At 42.5% G+C, this 20,612-nt stretch overlaps 1 protein-coding gene across 1 annotated transcript in view; it reads left to right on the top strand.

Moving 5' to 3' along the window:
* The window catches only part of LOC145398740 (protein turtle homolog A-like), a 357,131-nt gene that overhangs the window by 301,728 nt on the left and 34,791 nt on the right, over window positions 1-20,612 (top strand). Inside the window, exons 12-13 of the mRNA XM_080271540.1 lie at window positions 6,583-6,761; window positions 19,584-19,713. Of these exons, the coding sequence (XP_080127666.1) occupies window positions 6,583-6,761; window positions 19,584-19,713 (309 nt within the window). The remainder of the gene's footprint in view (window positions 1-6,582; window positions 6,762-19,583; window positions 19,714-20,612) is intronic.

Below are 20,612 nucleotides of genomic sequence, written 5' to 3'. Positions count from 1 at the left end.
GCACCAGACTAGACGTACCAAACATGCCATTGAATATGCAATAGTCGTGGCGCGCGAGTCTGAGGTTAACATTATCGTGCTCTGGCAACCTACCCGTCAACAGTGCCTCCAATTTCGTGTATGATATGATACGCATGTGATTCGTGTATGTTGGTGGATAATAATATTCGTGTATAATATATTTGTGTATAATAATATGATTCGTGTATATGATACAAAATCAGACGCACTGTTGACGGGTAGGCTGCCAGGGTACGATAATGACAACCTCAGAGTCGTCTATCTATCTATCTATTGCCAGACGCCTCAATCCCGTTTGGGGTGGCCACAAACAAATCGCCTCCAAGTCGCCCTGTCCCCCGCCATTTCACTCCCCTGCTCCCAACTCACACCCCTCTCTCTCATATACCTCTCCACCCCATCCCTCCATCTCATCCTCGGCCTCCCCCTCCCTCTTCCCCCCTCCACCTCACTCACATACACTCTCTTCGTCAGTCTTTCACCCTCCATCCTCTCCACATGGCCAAACCACCTCAGTGTGTTCCTCATAACGCTTCCTATCACATCCACATCAACACCACAACGCTCCTTTATATCCTCATTCATCAGCCTGTCTCTCCATGTGACTCCACAGGCTCCTCTTAAATAACTCATTTCCACTGCTCTCACTCTTGACTTGTGTCCTTCCAACAACGTCCAAGCTTCACTTCCGTACGTTAGAGTTGGTATCACAATACTGTCATGTAGTAACTTTTTCACATCCATGCTCACTTCCCTGTTTCTTATCACTGCTTTCAAGGAACCAGCAACCTTTCTTCCCTGCTGTACCCTTTCAAGCACTTCACCCTCCAAACCTCCATACTTACTCATCACACTACCCAAGTACTTAAACGTACTCACACTTTCCAATTCCTCACCATCCAACCTCGCTGTACATTCACTGACTTCACCTCTCTCAAAGACCATCACTTTACTCTTCCCTACATTCACCTTTAGATTCCGTTTCTTACACACTCTCCCAAACTCATCCACCAAGACTTGCAGCTCTCCTTCGTCTTCACTCAACAACACAGTATCATCTGCAAACAACAGTACAGGGAGTTTCCAAACACTATCCTCTCTCACCATGGCCACTCCAACATCCACTACCCTACCCTGTACCTCTTTTATTACCCCATCCATGTACAGATTGAACAACCATGGAGACATGACACATCCCTGTTTCAACCCAACCTTCAAAGAATAAAATTCACTTAGATCACCATCCACACGCACTGCAACCTTCGCACCATCGTACATACTCTTCACAGCATTCAACAACTTTCCATCTACTCCATATATTCTTAACACTTTCCACAATCCTTGTCTATCCACCCTGTCATATGCTTTCTCCAAATCCATGAATGCCGCATACAACTTCTTTCCCTTCTCTAGAAACTTTTCCACTAAAGATCTGAGAATGAATATCTGATCTACACAACCTCTTCCCTTCCTAAAGCCTCCCTGTTCTTCTCCAACTAATTTCTCTGTTCTTTCTCTAACTCTGTCAATAAGTATCCTACCATACACTTTTCCTATTATACTAAGAAGACAAATGCCCCTATGGTTACCACACACTTCTTTTTCCCTTTTTCCTTTGTACAAGGGAATAATTATACCTGACTTCCAATCCTCCGGGACTCTACCTTCCTCCCAGGCCAATCTGCACATCTTCCACATCCATTCTACTACTATCTCTCCCCCATGCTTCAGCATTTCACCACTCACTCCATCAATTCCTGGGGTTTTCCCCGATTTAACTTTCTTCATTGCTTCCACAACTTCTATCCTACAGATTTCTTCCTGTCTTCTCACCTCCCTCCTTCTCCCAGCCATTCCCCAGCCACTTATACTCGCATTACTTCCATCCTCTACGTTCAACAATTCCTTAAAGTGTTCTCTCCATCTGCTCACCTTTTCTCCCTTTTCCACTAGTAATCTACCATTTTTATCTTTCACTCCCCTGCTAACTTCACTTCCACCCTGTCTTACTCTTTTCACCTCTCTCCAGAACATTTTCTTACACTCAAATTTCTTCCAAATTCCTCATCCACTCTCTTCTTACTCTCTCTTACTAATCTTTTCACCTCTCTCTTCCTTTCTACGTATAACTCTCTCTTCCGCCTCTCAACCTCTTCCACGCCCCTATTTCTCATCCATTCATTGTATACTTTCTTCTTTTGTGCCACAGCCTGTTTCACCTCTTCAGTCCACCACGCTGTTCCTTGCACCCCCCTCCGTCTTCTCTTCCTTCCACACACCACATCACATGCTGCACATATTTCTTCCGTAAATATTCTACACACACCTTCCACGTCTCTCATCTGCTCCAATTCATATTTGCCCAATCGTTCCTCCACTTCTCTCTTATACTCTGCCTTTTTCTCATCCTCCTGTAACCTTTCCACTCTCCTTGCAACTACTCCTTCCTCTCGTCTTTCCCTTCTTCTATTCCTCCAACTTTCTTGTACTTTAATTCTGGCCATCACCAAGTAGTGGTCAGAAAGTCCACTCCCCCAACCTCTATACACTCTTGCATCCATTACACATCTTCGCATCCTTTCATCCACACACACATAATCAATCATTGCCTTCCATTCATTCAGTTCACCACCCACCCTTCTCATCACTCGCCGTGTATACCTGTGAATCATTTTATGCCTGAAGAGGGTATTGGCTATCACCAACCCCCTCTCAGCACAAATGTCCACTAACGCACTCCCATTCTCATCTATCTCAGCAGGCACACCCCACTCACCAACTATTCCATCCATCTTCACATTCCGAACTTTACCATTCATATCACCAATCAAAAACACTCTCTCATTCCTTCCAAACTTTTCCATGCACACTTCTACATTGTCCAGAACTCTTCTCTCACTCTTCTAGCACGATCTTGCATTGGCGCATACACACACACAATCGCCCATATTTGTATTCCAACTTTCAACTTTACCCACACAATCCTTGACCCAACTGATCCATATTGTCTTATGCTCTTCTTCCATCTTTTACTCACAACTATACATACTCCTTCCTTTGCCCTCTCATTCTCACCTACTCCTGCACATATACCCCATCCATACTCCCATTCTCTCACACTTTCTCCTCTCCATTTTGTTTCAGTTATTCCACATACATCTACTTTCGCATCCTCAAGCACCTGGACAATCTCTCTCTCTTTCACCTCATCATTCGCTCCCCTTACATTCCAGGTTCCAATTACAATGTCCTTTGACCGGTCCTTGGTCGTCATCGTTTGGTCAGTCCTTGTCCGAGGCTTATTGTGCCGCGAATATAAGCATAAAGGAATATGTGTTACTGCAGAAAAATAGGGCACAGTATACCATCCATGAAATTCATTGGCAGCATACGAGTGCCCTCACCACCCATAGTCTAATAACAGTCGTGTAATCATACACTTCAAATATATATATTTTTTGCTCTGCTGTCTTCATCTTCAGCTCACAGAGATAGGTTTCATAGCAGTTTCTGTGTGTGTGTGTGTGTGTGTGTGTGTGTGTGTGTGTGTGTGTGTGTGTGTGTGTGTGTGTGTGTGTGTGTGTGTGTGTGTGTGTGTGAGAGAGAGAGAGAGAGAGAGAGAGAGAATGCTCGGCTTTCTAGGATGTGGAAGTATGGAGGCAAAACACAAGAAAGAGGGAGGAAGAGAGAGGAACATGGAGGAAATGGAGACGTAAATGAATGAAGTGAGTAGGTGGCGGAGGAATGAAGGGAGAAACAGGAGAGAAAACAGAACCAGGGGAGGTGGAATCGGAGAGATGGAAAGGGGGAAAGGGGTAAGAAAAAAGAGAGAAGCAAGAATAAACAGGGTGAAAGGGAGGGGAGGAGGAAAGAATCGGATGTACGGAGAAAAAAGAGAGGGGAAGCAGAGGAATGAACAGACAGGAGGGGAGCAGATGAGTGGAAGAGAGGAGATCGGAGAGAGAAGAAGAAAGGGGAACAGAGAAGGGAAATGGAGAGAGAGAGAGAGAGAGAGAGAGAGAGAGAGAGAGAGAGAGAGGGGGGGGGGAAACAGATGGAATGTGGAGGAGGTGGGTAGAGGGTTGGTAGGGTAGAGATCAGTGTGGGTAAGAAGATAAAGAGGAAGCAGAATGAAATGAAAAGGTGGTGAGAAGGATGGGAACCGAATAGAGAAAGGGAAAAACAGAAAGGAGACAATAGGAGGGGAGTAGAAGCTTAAGGATGAGATTTGCATAGGGGAACGAGAAAAGAAGAACGGATGGAACGCAATGAGGAGGGGAGACGGAAGAGGAGGAAGAAAGACGAGAAACATAGATGATGGAGGAAGAGGAATAAGAAAGTGGGGTGTTGGAAAGGCGGATGTGGGTGGATGAACGAAGGGGGTAGGAGAATGGGAAATTGAAGGAATAGGATAGGGAAGGAAAAGGAAGAAGGAAAGAGGGGATTGAGGACCTGGGGGAAAGGGGATGTGTTGTAGGAAGCATGAGGGTAGAGAGAAAAGGGAGAAAGTGAGGGGAGGTTCAGGTGAATGCAGGTTATATTGTGAAACGAAAATTTATGGAAAGAATGTGGGTCTGTAACATTTTCTTTTTCTGCCACTGAGCAACATGGACAAAAGCTGCAAAAATGAGAAAATCTGTGCCAGCTTACAGTTAAAAGGGTATAACTAAACTCCAACACAGTCATCCTCTTTGCTTCAGTGCCAACACCAAATAACAAAATACAGCTTACAAACCATCCACTCTGCTCGCACCACAACACACCACATGTACCATAGTGTAAACCTCCTCCCACACCACAGCACACTCACCACATGTACCACAGTGTAATGCCTTCTCCCACACCACAACACACTCACCACATGTACCACAGTATAATGCCTCCTCCCACACCACAGCACACTCACCACATGTAGGCTACCACACTATTCTACCACACTACAACACACACACACACACACACACACACACACACACACACACACACACACACACACACACACACACACACACAAAATGAGACATGCACATATTCAAGCACCACCCTCCTCTGCCCGCCTCCCCCATACGCGCAAACACTTATGAAGACAAACGGCCGTAGAACAAGAAAGCAAACATACTAACTCCGTCAGTACGACATACAGCACGAAATCTCACATCCATACACACGTACATACATAAATACAAACATATGCATACAAACAAAAGCAGGCATACACAACAGAGAAGCTCATACACGAGTATGCACATAGGAACATGCATGCATAGAAAACACACACACACACACACACACACACACACACACACACACACACACACACACACACACACACACACACACACACACACACACACACACACACACACACAGATTATGAAAGTATGTTTACGTGGAAAAACTCATAAAACACACTCAGTTTTTCAGAAATGCACATGAACACCCACACGTGCAAATACGTTCACATACACATTCTACATCCACATCCACATTCCCCCTCCATCACATGCAACAAAGCACACACACGATAACCATACTCGTGCACAAAAATCGACACATACACAGAAAAACGCTCATACTCGTACACACAGACATACACACCCTGACTGCCTGATGAAGTTAATGAGAGCCTCTGAGAAGCCTCTCCGTCCTTCACCCTTTCTTCCTCTCCTTCCCGTCTTTCCTCCTCTCCTCTTCTCTTCTTCCTCCTCCTCATCCACCAATTCCTTCCCCTATTGCTGCCCCTTCCAACTTTCCTTTCCCTTTCCCGCTCTCCTCCTTTATATCTCTTTCTTCCCCTATTCCTCCCTCTTCTCCTTTTCCTCCCTCCTCCCCTCTCTTCTTCTTATCAGCATTCTCCCCACTCACTTCTCCCTCCCCTCCGGCTTACTCCTCCTCTTTTTCCTCTCTTCCTCCTCCTCTCCCTCCTGTTCCTTCTTTCCCTTTCCATCTGCCCTACTTCTCTCCTTTCCCCTATCGGTCTATCCTACCTCACTCTTCTCTTGTCATCACCACCACCACCACCACCATCTCCTCCTCCTCCTCCTCCTCTTCCTTTTTTTTTGTTGTTGCTCTTTATCTCCTCCCCCCTCTCCTCCTCTCAGTGCCTCTCCGCTTAACTTCTTCTTCTGGTTCCTATTTCTTTCTTTTATTATTTCATCTTCCTCTCCCCTTTCCCCTCACCCCTCTTCCTTCCCCTGCAATTCTGCCTCTCAGTTCTTCTCTTCTTCCCTTTCCTCCTCCCACCTTTCTCCTTCGTTTTCCTCCTCTTCCTCCTCCTTTCACCCCCTCTCTCCCTTTCCCTCTCTCTGTCCTTCTTTCCTCCTCAAACTACTGCAGTTATGTCTTCTGTCTCTGCTTTCCTCCTCCCTCTATGTTTTTTTCATTTTCTTTTTCTCTTATTATTTTCTCTCCCCATTCTGCTTCATCTCTCTCTCTCTCTCTCTCTCTCTGTCCGTCACTTTCACATGATCTATCTCTCCATTTTCTCCTATCTTTTCGCGTGATATACAGTACGTTATGTTTGTCCATTCACTTTGCTTTCTCACACTGTATCTCTCTCAGGCAAGCCAGATCCCCCGCGGAATTGCACTGCGTCTCCTCGTTCCCGCACCTCCGTCCGAGTGAGGTGTGAGGCGGGGAGCAGTGGGGGCCTGACGCAGAGGTTCTTCCTACAGGCGATACTCCAGGCATCACCCACACCACACACAGTCAACTTCACCTCTAACTCACCAGCTTTTATCGTAAGTTAAAGAAGAATAAAAAGAATTAACAAAAAAACTGTGCACATTAACGCTTGCAGGATGAAAAGTCTTTCCACAGCTAAATCCAATCGTCTGGAGTTTGATGAAAATGAAAACTAAATGGAGTGAAGGGGAAGGGAAGGCACTCAACATTTGCCAAGTGTCATTTGCACTGACAGAACCTCCATTACAACATCTAAATTCACTGTAACACTGGGGATGTCAACTCTCAAAATTTTAGTCATTACCTGCAGTATATTTACTCTTTTAAGTTTAACTCATCTACTGATTTCAATTTTTTTTAGACTCTTGTAGGAATTCGATGCCGACTTCGTTCTTTATTTTTATAATTCCTAATTATTTCCTAAGATAATGTATGTACTGTCTCTCTATCTATAGTCAGAAGCCTTAATTACATGTCGACCTGTTCCCTGCCATTTTGCTGCCTTACCCCAACTTTCACTCCCCCCTTCTCTCATATACCTTTCTGCTCTGTCCCTCCCTCTCATCCTTGTCTCCCCCTCCCTTTCCCTCTTCCCCCCTCCACCGCACTCACATATACTCCCCTATTTAGTCTCTCACTTTCCATCCTCTCTACATAGCCAAACCGCCTCAGTGTGTTTCTCCAAATGCTTTCCATCACATCAACATCCACACCACCACGTTTCTTTGTTACTCGGTCTCCATATAACTCCAAAGGCTCCTCTCAAATCATTCATTTCCACTGCTCTCACTCTTGACTTGTGTCCTTCCAACAGGCTCCAAGCTTCACTTCCGTACTTTTGAGTGGGGATCAGAATAGTGCCATGCAGCGACTTTATTACTTCCGTTCTCACGTTCTTATTTCTTATCACTGATTTCAGTAAACCAGAAACTTTTCTTTCCTGCTGTGCCGTTTCCAGCACCTCATTCTCCTGTCTTCCATCCTTACTCATAACACTACTCAAGTATTTAAATGCACCCTGTTTTTCATTATCCTCACTATCCAGCCTCACTGTGCACTCAGTGACTTCATCTCTCGAAGACCATAATTTCACCCTTCCCTACATTCACCTTCAGATTCTCTTTCTTACATAGTTTCCCAAACTCATTCACTAAGCCTTGCAGTTCCCCATCGTCTTCACTTAACAATACAGTATCATCTGCAGACAGCAGAACACGAAGATTCCACACACGGCTGTCTCTCATTCAGGCCAGCTGATTCAGCATCCATTGTCCACCCTTGTATCAATTTTATAATTCCACTGATATAGAAACTGAACAACCATGGAAACATGACACACCCCTGTTTCAATCCAACATTCAGATAGAGGAATTCACTCAGTTCACTGTCCACACGCGCTGCAGCCGTAGCGCCCTAATACGTACCCTTTACTGCTTTCAACAGCTTCCCATTTACTTCAGATATTTTTAGCATTTGCCACATTCTGTTGCCTGTCCATTGTGTCATGTACTTTCTCCAAATCCATGAAGGCAGCTTAAAACTTTTCTTCCTTCTGTACAAGCGTTTCCACTAAACATCTTAGAATGAATAACTGATCTGCACAATCTCTTCCTTTCCTGAAACCTCCGTTCTTCTGCTATCTATCTATTGCCAGACGCTTTAATCCCATACAGGGTGGCCACAAACAAATCGCCTCCATGTCACCCTGTCCCCCGCCATTTCAATGCCCTGCTCCAATTCATCCCCTCCCCCCTCTCACATATACCTCTCCATTCCATCCCTCCACCTCATCCTTGGCCTTCCCCTCCCTCTCTCCCTCTCCACCTTACTCACATACACTCTCCTCATCAGTCTCTCACTCTCCATCCTCTCCACATGGCCAAACCACCTCAGTGTGTTCCTCCTAACGCTTCCTATCACATCCACATCCACACCACAACCCTCTTTCACATCCACATCCACACCACAACGCTCTTTCACATCCTCATTTGTTAGTCTGTCTCTCCATGTGACTCCACAGGCTCCTCTCAGATAACTCATTTCCACTGCTCTCACTCTTGACTTGCGTCCTTCCAACAACGGCCTAGCTTCACTTCCATACGTTAGATCTGGTATCACAATACCAATGCTCACTTCCTTGTTTCTTATCACTGCCTTCAAGGAACCAGCAACCTTTCTTCCTTGTTGTACCCTCTCAAGCACTTCACCCTCTAAACTTCCATCCTTACTCATCACACTATTCAAGTACTTAAACGTACTCACATTTTCCATTTCCTCCTCATCCAACCTCACTGTACATTCATTGACTTCACCTCTCTCGATGACCATATCTTTACTCTTCCCTACATTCACCTTTAGATTCCGTTTCTTACACACTCTTCCAAACTCATCCACCAAGCCTTGTAGCTCCCCTTCGTCTTCACTTAAACAGCACAGTATCATCTGCAAACAACAGTACAGGGAGTTTCCAAACACTGCCCTCTTTCACTAGGGCTACTCCAACATCCACTGCCCTACCTTCATTCATATACAAATTGAACAACCATGGAGACATAACACATCCCTGTTTCAACCCAACCTTCAAATAGAAAAACTCACTCAGTTCATTATCCACACGCACTGCAGCCTTAGCACCCTCATACATACTCTTCACAGCATTCAACAACTTCCCATCTACTCCATATATTCTTAATACTTTCCACAATCCTTGTCTATCCACCCTGTCATATGCTTTCTCCAAATCCATGAAGGCCGTATACAACTTCTTTCTCTTCTCTAGAAACTTTTCCACTAAAGATCTAAGAATGAATATCTGATCTACACAACCTCTTCCCTTCCTAAAGCCTCCCTGTTCTTCTCCAACTAATTCCTCTGTTATTTCCCTAACTCTGTCAATAAGTATCCTACCGTATACTTTCCCTATTACACTAAGGATACAAATGCCCCTCCGTTCTTCTCAGATTAATTCTTCTGTTATTTCCCAAACTCTCTAAGTAAGCATCCAACCGTATACATTTTCTGTTAGACTTGGAAGACAAATGCCCCTAAGACCAAGCACTTCTTTTTCCCCTTTTCCTTTGTGCAGGGGAATACTTCTACCTGACTTCCTATTCTTCAGGACGCTACCTTCCTCTCAGGCCAATCTGCACATCTTCCATATCCATTCTACTACTATCTCTCCCCCGTGCTTCAGCACATCACCATACACTCCATCACAATTCCTGGCGCTTTCCCCACATGACGTTCTTCATTGCTTCCACTACTTCCACCCTACTGATCACTTCCTTCCATCTCACCTCTCTCCTCCCAGCGAGTCCCCAGGCTGTTCACAGCTTAATAATGATTCCTGTCTGTGTTTCTGCTACACTGTCGTCTTGAACCTTTTGAGTACCCATTCTAAAATGTTCTACAACAGACTAACATACCATCATCTTATCACTGAAATTACCGCAGATATATGCACTGTTTGTTCTACATAACTAATTTTGTCTATCATCTCAATTTTATATATTATAAATCTTATTTTAGTTAGTTCTGCTATGCTTTCTCTTCCTTTACACCAAATAATTTTCAATATATTTCACCAAAATCTTCTTAGTCAACAGTCATGCGTCATATTTTTTCTGTTTTTCTTCGCTTTTGTCGTATTAGTGATCTGATTTTTTTTTTTTTCCCACATAAAAGTGTTTTATTTTTACCAATGTGTTTACACGCATTATCAATTTCGTGTTATTGTTTATTTACAGGGAATAGTTTATTGAGTTTTCTACTCATGATCCGTATTACCGTTTTTATATATTTCATTTTTTTTTCTTTTGAGAAATCAGTTATTAGATAACAAGAAAATAAAGTCACCATAATAATATTCTCCAATAAACGTTCGTATTATCGTCATGAATGGCAACACATCTTTCATACTGATTTAACGTAGTGAACCGAGAAAAGATGAGCATGTTGACAGGTAAACAAAAGTAGAACAGGATGAAATGTTTCCTCATTTTTTTTGACCCGCCTTTATCTTTATCTTTATTTGCTCATTTATTTATTTATTTTCTGCATTAAAATCTTTTGAGCTTTTCAATTTTTAATATTTTTGTTTCTTTTGCATTTCTTTTTTTCTGTTTCTGTTTCTTCAGAGAGAGAGAAAAAAAAGAGACCTGAAGACTCAAGTGCTCTGTACCTAGCATCCAGTGTGTCCTCTCATCACCTTCTCCTCTATCTCTTCCACCTTCCCTCACGTCTGTCTCTTTATATCTGCATAACTTCTCATGATTTTGATACTCTTTTATTTCTCAAACTTCTAGGTACTTTTTTTTTAATTTTGCCCAATGTACATAGTGGACGATGTATAATATCTCTCTTGGACAATGATGATAATGATGCTGGAGGAGGCTCGAGAGGAAAGCATTTTCTAAAGATCAGAAGCGTTCTGAAGCGCTAGTAATAAAGAAACTTTGCACAGTGGTAAGTATCTACCCAGACCAGGCCTTAGGCAAGGTGGGACCCCCAAAGGCTGCCCCGACAGGAGTGGAGAAGGGCTCCCAAGAGTTCTGCATAACATAGGTATGCACTGCCACCTTTCTTTCTTCTTAGTAAATGATATTTTGCAAAGTGGTAGACTTCCATCAAGATAAAGCTTGAAGCGAAGTAGGACTGCCTACCCACCACGAATAACGCCACACACACACACACACACACACACACATTTATATATATATATATATATATATATATATATATATATATATATATATATATATATATATATATATATATATATATATATATATATATATATATATATATATACAAAACTTTGCACAAAAGTGGATCTCCACCCGGACTATGGTACCAGGACCAGTATGTATAACCAATGTTTAATCCATCCTTCCATCATCCAATCATAAGTTGCCCGATGAGGAGAGCAGGAGCCCGGGGCTAGGCAAGCTGGTCCTGGCATTTAAGATGAAAGTGACCAGCCTCACTCATCCCTGAGTGACATTACATAAGCAATAAAACCCAACCACCCCTTGGATATAAATCTTCACTAGCTCAATCCGACTGGAGAGCCGTAATTACCCACTAAACCACCTGGCGTCAAAAATTGTTTATATGGTAACCACCCAGAGCAGTAAATGATTTCCTGGTGTACAGGACACCATTTGGCTTGTCATTCAGTGTAGAGTCACCCACAGGCAGAAGGAAGAGGAAAGAATGAAGGAAAGAAGGACAGAAGAGGGAATCTAAAACATCTAGGGTATCGAAATTTTGTACAGTGGTAGACCACCTGGACTAGGTTTTAGATAGCGTGTGTTCCCTTTGGGCTGCCCATCCCTCTCCCCTCCGTAAATAATAATTTCTCCTCCTTCAGAATACAGCAGGCATTAATGTGACTATCAAAGCTGTCCTTCATGTTGTTAGGGATTTATGTAGTATTGTTTGTGTGCCCTTTCAGCCTCCAGGCTTCATTGTTCCCTGCAGTTAAATGGGGCTGAACAGTTTTGTTGTACTTGTTTCCTAATTTAATTCCTTTTGGTAAGGGTTCTTCCTCATCCGTCCATTTCCTATTTGTCTGCTTTCATATCCTTGCTGATATCTTATAATTCATCCTTTTCTGGACTGCAGATTTGTGTATTATTTCATACTCTTTTCAGTCATTTTCAGCTCCACTCTGATATCTGTTCCCTATTGAGCGACTGTCAACTTCTTTCGCATTTGTCTTTACTTGCACATTTTCTTAACTGCATATTTACGTCCACGCATGCGACTGGGAGGGCAGTGTTATGTCATGTTGGACACGTGAGCGCGCGTGCGTGTGTGCCCGAGTGTGTGTGTCTGTGTGTGTGTGTGTGTGTGTGTGTGTGTGTGTGTGTGTGTGTGTGTGTGTGTGTGTGTGTGTGTATGTGTGTGTAAATAGTCTGAAGGCTTTGAAATTATCTTAATTCAACTTGGTAGAAGGGATGAGGGTTAACCAGGGGGGAAGCGGTCTATTACTTTTTAGAACAAAAAGTCAAAGGTCAGGGTTATATGACAAGGTCAATTTAATCGTTTTTCATTCTATGCAGACCAGTCTTGGTGAAAAGGGTGAGGGTAAGGCAGTAACAAAAAAAGTCGATTGTATGAACAGTGAGTCAAGTCAAGGTCACAGAGAAAGGTCAAATGTCAAGATCACAGGGAAAAGTCAGCTGAAAGTATTGACCAGTTTAGACGAAACCGATGGAATGGTTGACGACTAGGCAAGTACGATGGATTCGAATTTTAGAACAGTCAAAGGTTATGGTCACAGGGCAAGGTCAAAGTACGACTTGTGCGTGTTTCTGTGTGAAGTAGACTGTAGCACCAGTCAAACAGAGCAGTACTCCCGAGAGGTGAATGGCAAGCTGGTAATAGGGAGAGCTGGACCTCCTGTTTCACCAACCGTCAGGACTTGATCCTGACCATCTCCCTTTGCTGAACATTTTCAGGGCTCTAATTTACACAGAAAGTAGGCCAGCATACTCTCTTAATACATCTACCTTCAACTGTCTACACCACACTACATGCACATAAGATATCGCACATCCTATTCCCACTCCCTTTAGCGATGGCCACTGCATTATTGCTATCAAACAAGGTGGTACCTCAGATTGCCACCACCGGCAGGGTAGGGCTGGAGGCACAGGGTCCTCCCGGTCACCATCAAGCGACCGTGCCGGCAGCGACTGTTGCAATTTCCAGTCATGCTCGTCAGCGGAGAAGTGAAGGTGCGGTCGTATATTTTACCATAATCTGTGACCTTAGCACCAACCTAAATTCAGTTCATTTTTTCCTGCAGTCCATATCCTCTCTGGCCTTATTCCTTACAGAACCACAAATTTCACCCTCTGTAGAAATATCCCATTTTGTTTTCCTGGTTACCATCTCCTCACAAATTTCCATAACAAGGGCAGCACCCTTTGTTATATCAAATCTCAGTATGCAGTTGACACTATTTTAAACTTCTCTTCATCCAGTTTTGATTACTCATTGTATAAACTAAATTGTCTTAATATTACCAAATATATATTTTTAGTCTATCGTTTCCCCAGTGAATCTTCAGAACCCAGTGTACAGGTATTTGACTACAAATCCACACAGCTGAGAAGCCTTAACCTTGCCCTTAGCACCGAAATTACCATTTTGGGTGATTTTAACGTACATAATGATGAATGGTTATTGTATCCTGTCAGGACTAACGATGCTGGTCTAGAGTGTGAGCTGTTTGCAGAATCGTTCAATCTCACGCAGTTGGTAAAGCAACCAACCAGAATACCAGATAACCCTGACCATAATGCCCATCTCTTGGAGCTATTCCTGACAAATAATCCAGATCAATACAAGATAGAGGTACTGTCACCACTTGGATCCTCTGACCACAATCTCATCAAAGCCTCGTTAGTTATTCCCCCAAAACCTCCCCGTTCTGACCCTGTCAGGGTGACCCGATGCCACTTTGATAGGGCAAACTGGGATGGATTTAGAAATTATCTTGCTGACCTTCCATGGCAGTCTTTCCTCTCTAGTGATGCCAGTTCTACCCAGTCCCACATTTGCGACTTACTACTAGCTGGTATGGATTTATTCATACCAAGTCAATAGTTCACTAAATGATCGAACTCTCCAAAATGGTTTGATATCAACTGTGCCAGAGCAATAGATAAAAAATCATTAGCATATAACTCTTACTTAAAATGGAAAACATCTGAATCACTCTTTTAATTTAAAATTGCTAGAAACCACGCAAAAGCTGAAAAAATCTTGCTAAAACAAATTTTCTTCAAAATCAAGCATCAAAACTACTGAACAGCCCTAATGACAATAGAATATTCTTTCAATAATAGCTTTAACATCATCCATACCCCCACTAAAATCTTCAGATGGCAACATTACAAATGACCGGCGTAGGAAAGCAGATATCTTTGCCAGTACATTTGCCAGAAATTCTACCATAGAGGAATTCAGCCAGAACGTCCCAGTACTAGAACTTGACTCTCCCGAAATTATTCCACTTAAAATTCAGACAAGACATGTAAAATCCATCCCAGACAATTTACCTACCAACAAAGCTCCAGGACCAGATGGAATTCCTCCAATTGTTCTGAAAAAGTGTTCCCCAGAACTTGCCTCTGTTCTAGCTAAATTATTCAGACTATGCATACGTACTTCTTCATTCCCTAATTCATGGAAAGAAGCCAATATCCACTCAGTTCCATAGAAAGGAAGTTCCTTTGACTCCTTTGATTACAGACCAATAGCTGTCACTTCTCTTGGTAAAGTATTTGAAATTTTAATTAAATAAGCACAGAGTTAAGCCTTGAATCCAAAAACTTAATTAATGATAGACAATGTGGTTTTCGCCACGAAAGATCCACCATTGACATACTTAATCTTCTGACTCATACCATTCATCAATCAATCGACCTACATGGTGAAACTCATGGAGTAGCCCTTGATATTTCTAAAGCTTTCGACAGAGCATGGCATCGTTCCCTGCTGTCAAAACTCCCTTGCCATGGACGAACGTCTTTTGTTCCTCTGCTTTCCTCATATATCAGCAGCAGAAAAATACCTGTAAAAGTAGATGATGTATATTCCAATTTCCGTTCAATTAATCCTGGCTTGCCACAGGCATCAGTTCTGGCATCAACACTGTTCCTGGTTCATATTAATGATCTCTTATCTGTCACCCACAGTCCCATCCATTCATATGCAGATGACTCAACACCTCATAGTTCATTCACACTCAGACAATTACAAAGTCTGATATCTCTAACTCTCAACTCAGTACAGCCATCTCCATAAATCAAGACTTATCTACAATCAATGAATGGGGACAAAAAACTTTGTCTCATTTAATGCTAGTGAAACCAAACATATACAATTTATTAATAGACAGATATTGCCAGATACGTATATTACCTTCAGTGCTACTAATATTCCCATCTCCAAAAGTATTGAAATTCTCGGTGTCTCGCTGACCAATGCCCTCAGCTGGACCTCTCATGTCAGATCACTTGCTAAAACCGCCTCAAAGGGACTTGGATTATTGAAAAGAGTCCGTAACTTCTTCACTGACAAGCAGTAAGCTATAATTTCTGAGAGTCATGTGAGCTCCCAGTTTGAATATTGCACACCCTTGTGGAGTGGATGTGGAAAGGTTGCATTAAAACAACTACACAAAATTCAGAACAAAGCTTCAGGAATTATTAATAACCCTGCTATTATAAACAAACTGCCTCCCCTAGAAGTGAGAAGGAATGTTGCCTCCATTGCATTATTTTACAGGTATTTTTATGGCAAATGCTCAGACGAAGTTGCATCCATTGTGCCACCTCTCCATGCCATCCCTCGTGCTACACGGGCAAGTGGCAGCGCTCATGACTGGAATGTCACTCAGCCATATTGCAGAACTTCTGCCTATCAGAATTATTTCATTCTCCAAACTGCATCTCTCTGGAACTCACTTCCCCAGAGTTGTTTCCCTCCAAACTTCAACCAACAGCAGTTCAAGTCCAACTGCTACAGGCATTTTATGAATGGAGAACACCAGTAATCTGGTGTAGGGATTATTTATTTTTTTTACTCATTTGTTTTTCCTTCCTCTGTTCTGTCATTAAAAAAAAAAAAAAATAATGTAGTTTTCATCTGATTTGGACCAACTTAAAGGAAGGGTTAAGGATCAACCATAGGCTTAACCTACTATTTCGAATACAGTATGTAAGATATCAAGATGAAATGGGAAGGTCAAATTAACAAGTTTTGATCCAATTTATACCAAACTTGGTGGAAGGATTTAGGGTAAGGATAGGCTGAAGGGATCTTTTGAGCAAATTTGGTGAGAGGTTATGGTCAGAGGCCAGGATCAAATATTCGACCCTTTAACTCAAATGGAGTTGACCTGATACGAACCAAACGTACCGAAGGGACTGAGAGTCAGTCAATGAAAAAAAGAAGTCAGTTTTGATAAAAACAGTTCAAAGGTCGGGCTTACAGGACAAGGTCAACCCAAACAGTTTTTACCCGATCTGTACCATTTCTGTGGAAGGATTAAGGGTCAGAAAAGAATAAATACTTTTTTTTTTTTTTTAGCAGCAATCAGTCGAAGATTAAGGTTACAGGACAAAAGCCTTATGCACGACCCTGAGACCAGATGTGGCGCGTGGGTGTTGCACTGAGTCATCCTTCCTGTCTATCTATCTATTTACCTAGGCTGCTTCCCCCAGGAAAGGGAGGTAGCCGAGACAGGACGACACACTCCCAATTTACTCATCCACTCAAACACATTCATTCACATCTTAGCCCCAAAGGGAAGAAGGGACAGATCCTCACCGCACCACACCGCACGAGGGTCAGCTGCGCAGTGCAATCCTTCCTGCTGTCTATTATCCATTCCCCCCACCCCCTCTTTCTTTTTTTGTCACCACCGTGCATCACATGTTTCTCCTTCTCCAACCTCCCCCCCTTCTTCTTCTTCTTCTTTTTTTTTTAATCTCCGTATTTATCTGTCCTTCTATCTACTCCCCTTCATCTCATTTCTCGACTGTTGCACTTTGTCTCGTGTGTTTTTTAAGTTCTCACAATATTCCCTTGCCACCTTTCGCTCCCCTCCCCTCTTTTTTTTATTTTTTAATACCTCTCTCTTTTCAGTATTTCCTGTTTATAAGTTTACTGTACTCATTTCCCCATACCTTTCTCTAGTCTTTCTATTTCCTTTTATTTTTTTTTGTCTCTGGTTCCTGTTAATACATTATCAGCTTTTGGCGCCAAGTTGTTTTACCTTTACCATTTTTTAGCGCTTTGTATTCCTGTTTTCTTCTAGTTTCATTCACTTTTATTTCACCCCTTGACTGTTTGTCGTTTTTCTTAATTTGTATTCGTCTATCTTCTTGGCGTTTTTAAAAAATCACTCTTTTTCACCATTTTCTGCTTCCACCTTTTCTGAGCTTTGTAGCTTTCTGCTGTATTTATACCTTCTATTTCCACATGCTTTCACCTACCCTATTATCTCTTCTCCTCTTTTTTGTTTATTCTGTTTATATCCTATTTTCTCTGCTTCTTTCGTTTTGAACATGGGATTGTTATTACTTTAACTTCGCTTTTCCCCTCGCTTTCACCTGTCCTCCGTGCCACTTGTCTGTCATTTATTTCCATGCTTCAGCATTTTCCAAGTCGTGTTTTAGTTTTCTCCTGTTATTTTTCACACATTCACTTCATCAACAAATATGCATCCTCTCATCATTCCTTCTCTCTCTCTCTCACACACACACACACACACACACACACACACACACACACACACACACACACACACACACACATTTTCATCTCTTTTTCATACAGTACTTTCGTTCCTCGTTTCTTTTAATTTCTTCTGATTTTCTTTCTTACACATTATTTTTGCCCCATTTTCCTCCAAACCTTCCACTCCAGTGTCTTTTTCTCTTCCGTCCAGTTTGCTGAATACAGAACAAGTCCCGAAACCTCCTCCTCTTGCCCATTCCTTTTGTCTTTCTCATAGTTTCGCCCCGTACCATACAGTGGGGACGTAACTGTATTTGCTTGTTTTTTTATTTTTTTTCTGTCTCATTCTTGTTGTTGTTGTTGGTGGTGGTGGTGATGTTGTTGTAGTTGTTCGTCATCATCATCATCATCATCATCATCTTCTTTCTGTTTGTTTCTTTGTTTCTTTCATTCAAATGCCTTTTTCAAAGTGGCGCCAATCCTTTATTTATCCACTAACTCGCTAGAAACTCTGTACTATAGTTCCTTGGGAAATACTCAAAACAATTTTTCTTTATACAATTTTGATGTTTTAAAGTGATATATGTGATCGAGGTCAAACCATACAAACACAACCTCTTAAATCTTATGTTTTTGTATTTTCAAGTAATTATCACGGCAGATTACACTCAGGTATACCAGTGTTATTTGTCTGTGTGGAAACCAGGCTGGACATGGCTGGTACTGTTGGAAAAGTTGACAATCTTTATATAAATTTTTTCTTCCTCCCCCTACATCCTTCTCCCTATCCGTCCATCCTTTCTCCGTCTACGGCCACCTGTCACCTCTTTCCACTCTTCCTCCTTCCTACCTCCTCTTCCTCTTCCTTCCCCTTTCTTCATTCTCCCCTTTCTAAGCACTTTTCGTTTGATATATTCCTTACTACCTCTCTCTCTCTCTCTCTCTCTCTCAAAGAATTTCTTTTTAGTCCTGTTTTAATTATCCCTCCATTTTCCTCTATTTTTTCTCTTCTTCGTTCCTACATGGATCTTTTCCTTTTTCTCTCCTACACCAATCCCTGGTATACTTGTGGAATTAGAAGGTTTCATACCCTATCTTCATTAGTGATATGCTACTGTAATATACTTTGATGTTCGTGCGTATGGTAATTATATATCTTATTTTATAACTCTGCACCTTCCCCTAACAGTGCCAATATATTCCTACTTTTCTCCCACTCCCTCCCTCTTCCCCCACTTCCACACAGTGTCAACCCCTCCCAATTCGCAACCCTCCTACTAACCCCTGCTCCCTACTGCTGGTCACACCCACATTCCCTGTCACTTACCGTTCCTCTCCAACTCCCACTCCTCGAATCCCCCCTACCCCCAAGTTTTCCCCCAGCGCCTCAACATACACTTCCATTCCCCTGTTTCAACTTTTTCCTTAACTCCCCTCCCTCACCCTATCCCACTTCCTTTATCATATTCTCTGACCTTTCACCCTACACCCTACTCCATTGATCCTCTCCTTTCCCCAACTCCCAATTCCCACACTCCCCTGCCTCTTCCCCATTCCTCCCTTTTACCCTCTCATATTCCCACTCCACCCACACACACCTCTCCCCGTTTCCCCCACAGGTTGAGGGTCTGAGGGCAGGAGGTCGGTATCAGGTGCTCGTGTACGCCTACAATGAGAAGGGTAACAGCGCCCCCTCCCGCCTCACACTCGATAACGTGGGCATCACCAACTCAGTGTTCCAGACCCACGGTGAGAGAGAGAGAGAGAGAGAGAGAGAGAGAGAGAGAGAGAGGGGGGGGGGATGAAAATTGTTCTGCACCGAATGTAGCTGCTCATTTTGCCTGCCATTTTCGTAAGGACAAATTACTTAATTAGCGAAGAAGCGTAATATAACAGTTTGCCTTCATATTTAGCAGTTGCTTAACCAATCAAGAGGTTTCATAGGAAACCGGCCAGGTTCCAGCGGATATCTTTTTGGAGAGAATGGAGTAAATTTTTTCTCTTCTACTTTGTAGCCTCTTGAAAAACGCACTGTATGCTGAAAAACAGTCATTTATTTAAGTGTTGGTTTCTGCACCACCTTTTTTTTCGTCGGTATTAATTTCCTTTTGTCCCTTTTAAGTCTGTGGCACAATTAGGAATCGTGATATAAACCACCAAATGTGGTTCGTGTTTTGAGGGAAGAATGGAACATACCAACAATTAAAGCTCATGCCTCGCCTTTCAGTCGCCGGTTGATGAATAGAAGTGTGCAATACAGAGAGGTATGGGCACTTACGGTCGATGGTGTTTTGATGAGCGAGGTTTTCACTATTTGTGTACTGTATATGTACATGTTTTGCATCTACTTGTTCAAGTTTTCTTAATTAGGATCAAAAACTGTCGTATATGGAACAGTTCCTGGCTAATCTGGTTCTCTCTCGTATATCGATGTCCTCTATATGAATACATGTGCCTCACCTGACATTCAGCATGTGAATGCAGGTGTATAATGTTGATGGTGCTCTGTTGGTCGAGGTAATTTATCCATTAGTATTAGAATACTAGCTACTTTAGGTTCCAGTGCAGGGTAGCAATTTGTTTGGTACATTTATCGCTGTTAGAATCCTAAATTAGTTTATTTTTCTCTGTTAAATTTAGTTAATATT

This window comes from Coenobita brevimanus, chromosome 5, assembly GCF_032717465.1.
Source record: "Coenobita brevimanus isolate Jiangsu-jjx chromosome 5, ASM3271746v2, whole genome shotgun sequence".
Taxonomy (NCBI): Eukaryota; Metazoa; Arthropoda; class Malacostraca; order Decapoda; family Coenobitidae; genus Coenobita; species Coenobita brevimanus.
This window is presented reverse-complemented; position numbering and strand designations above follow the sequence as displayed.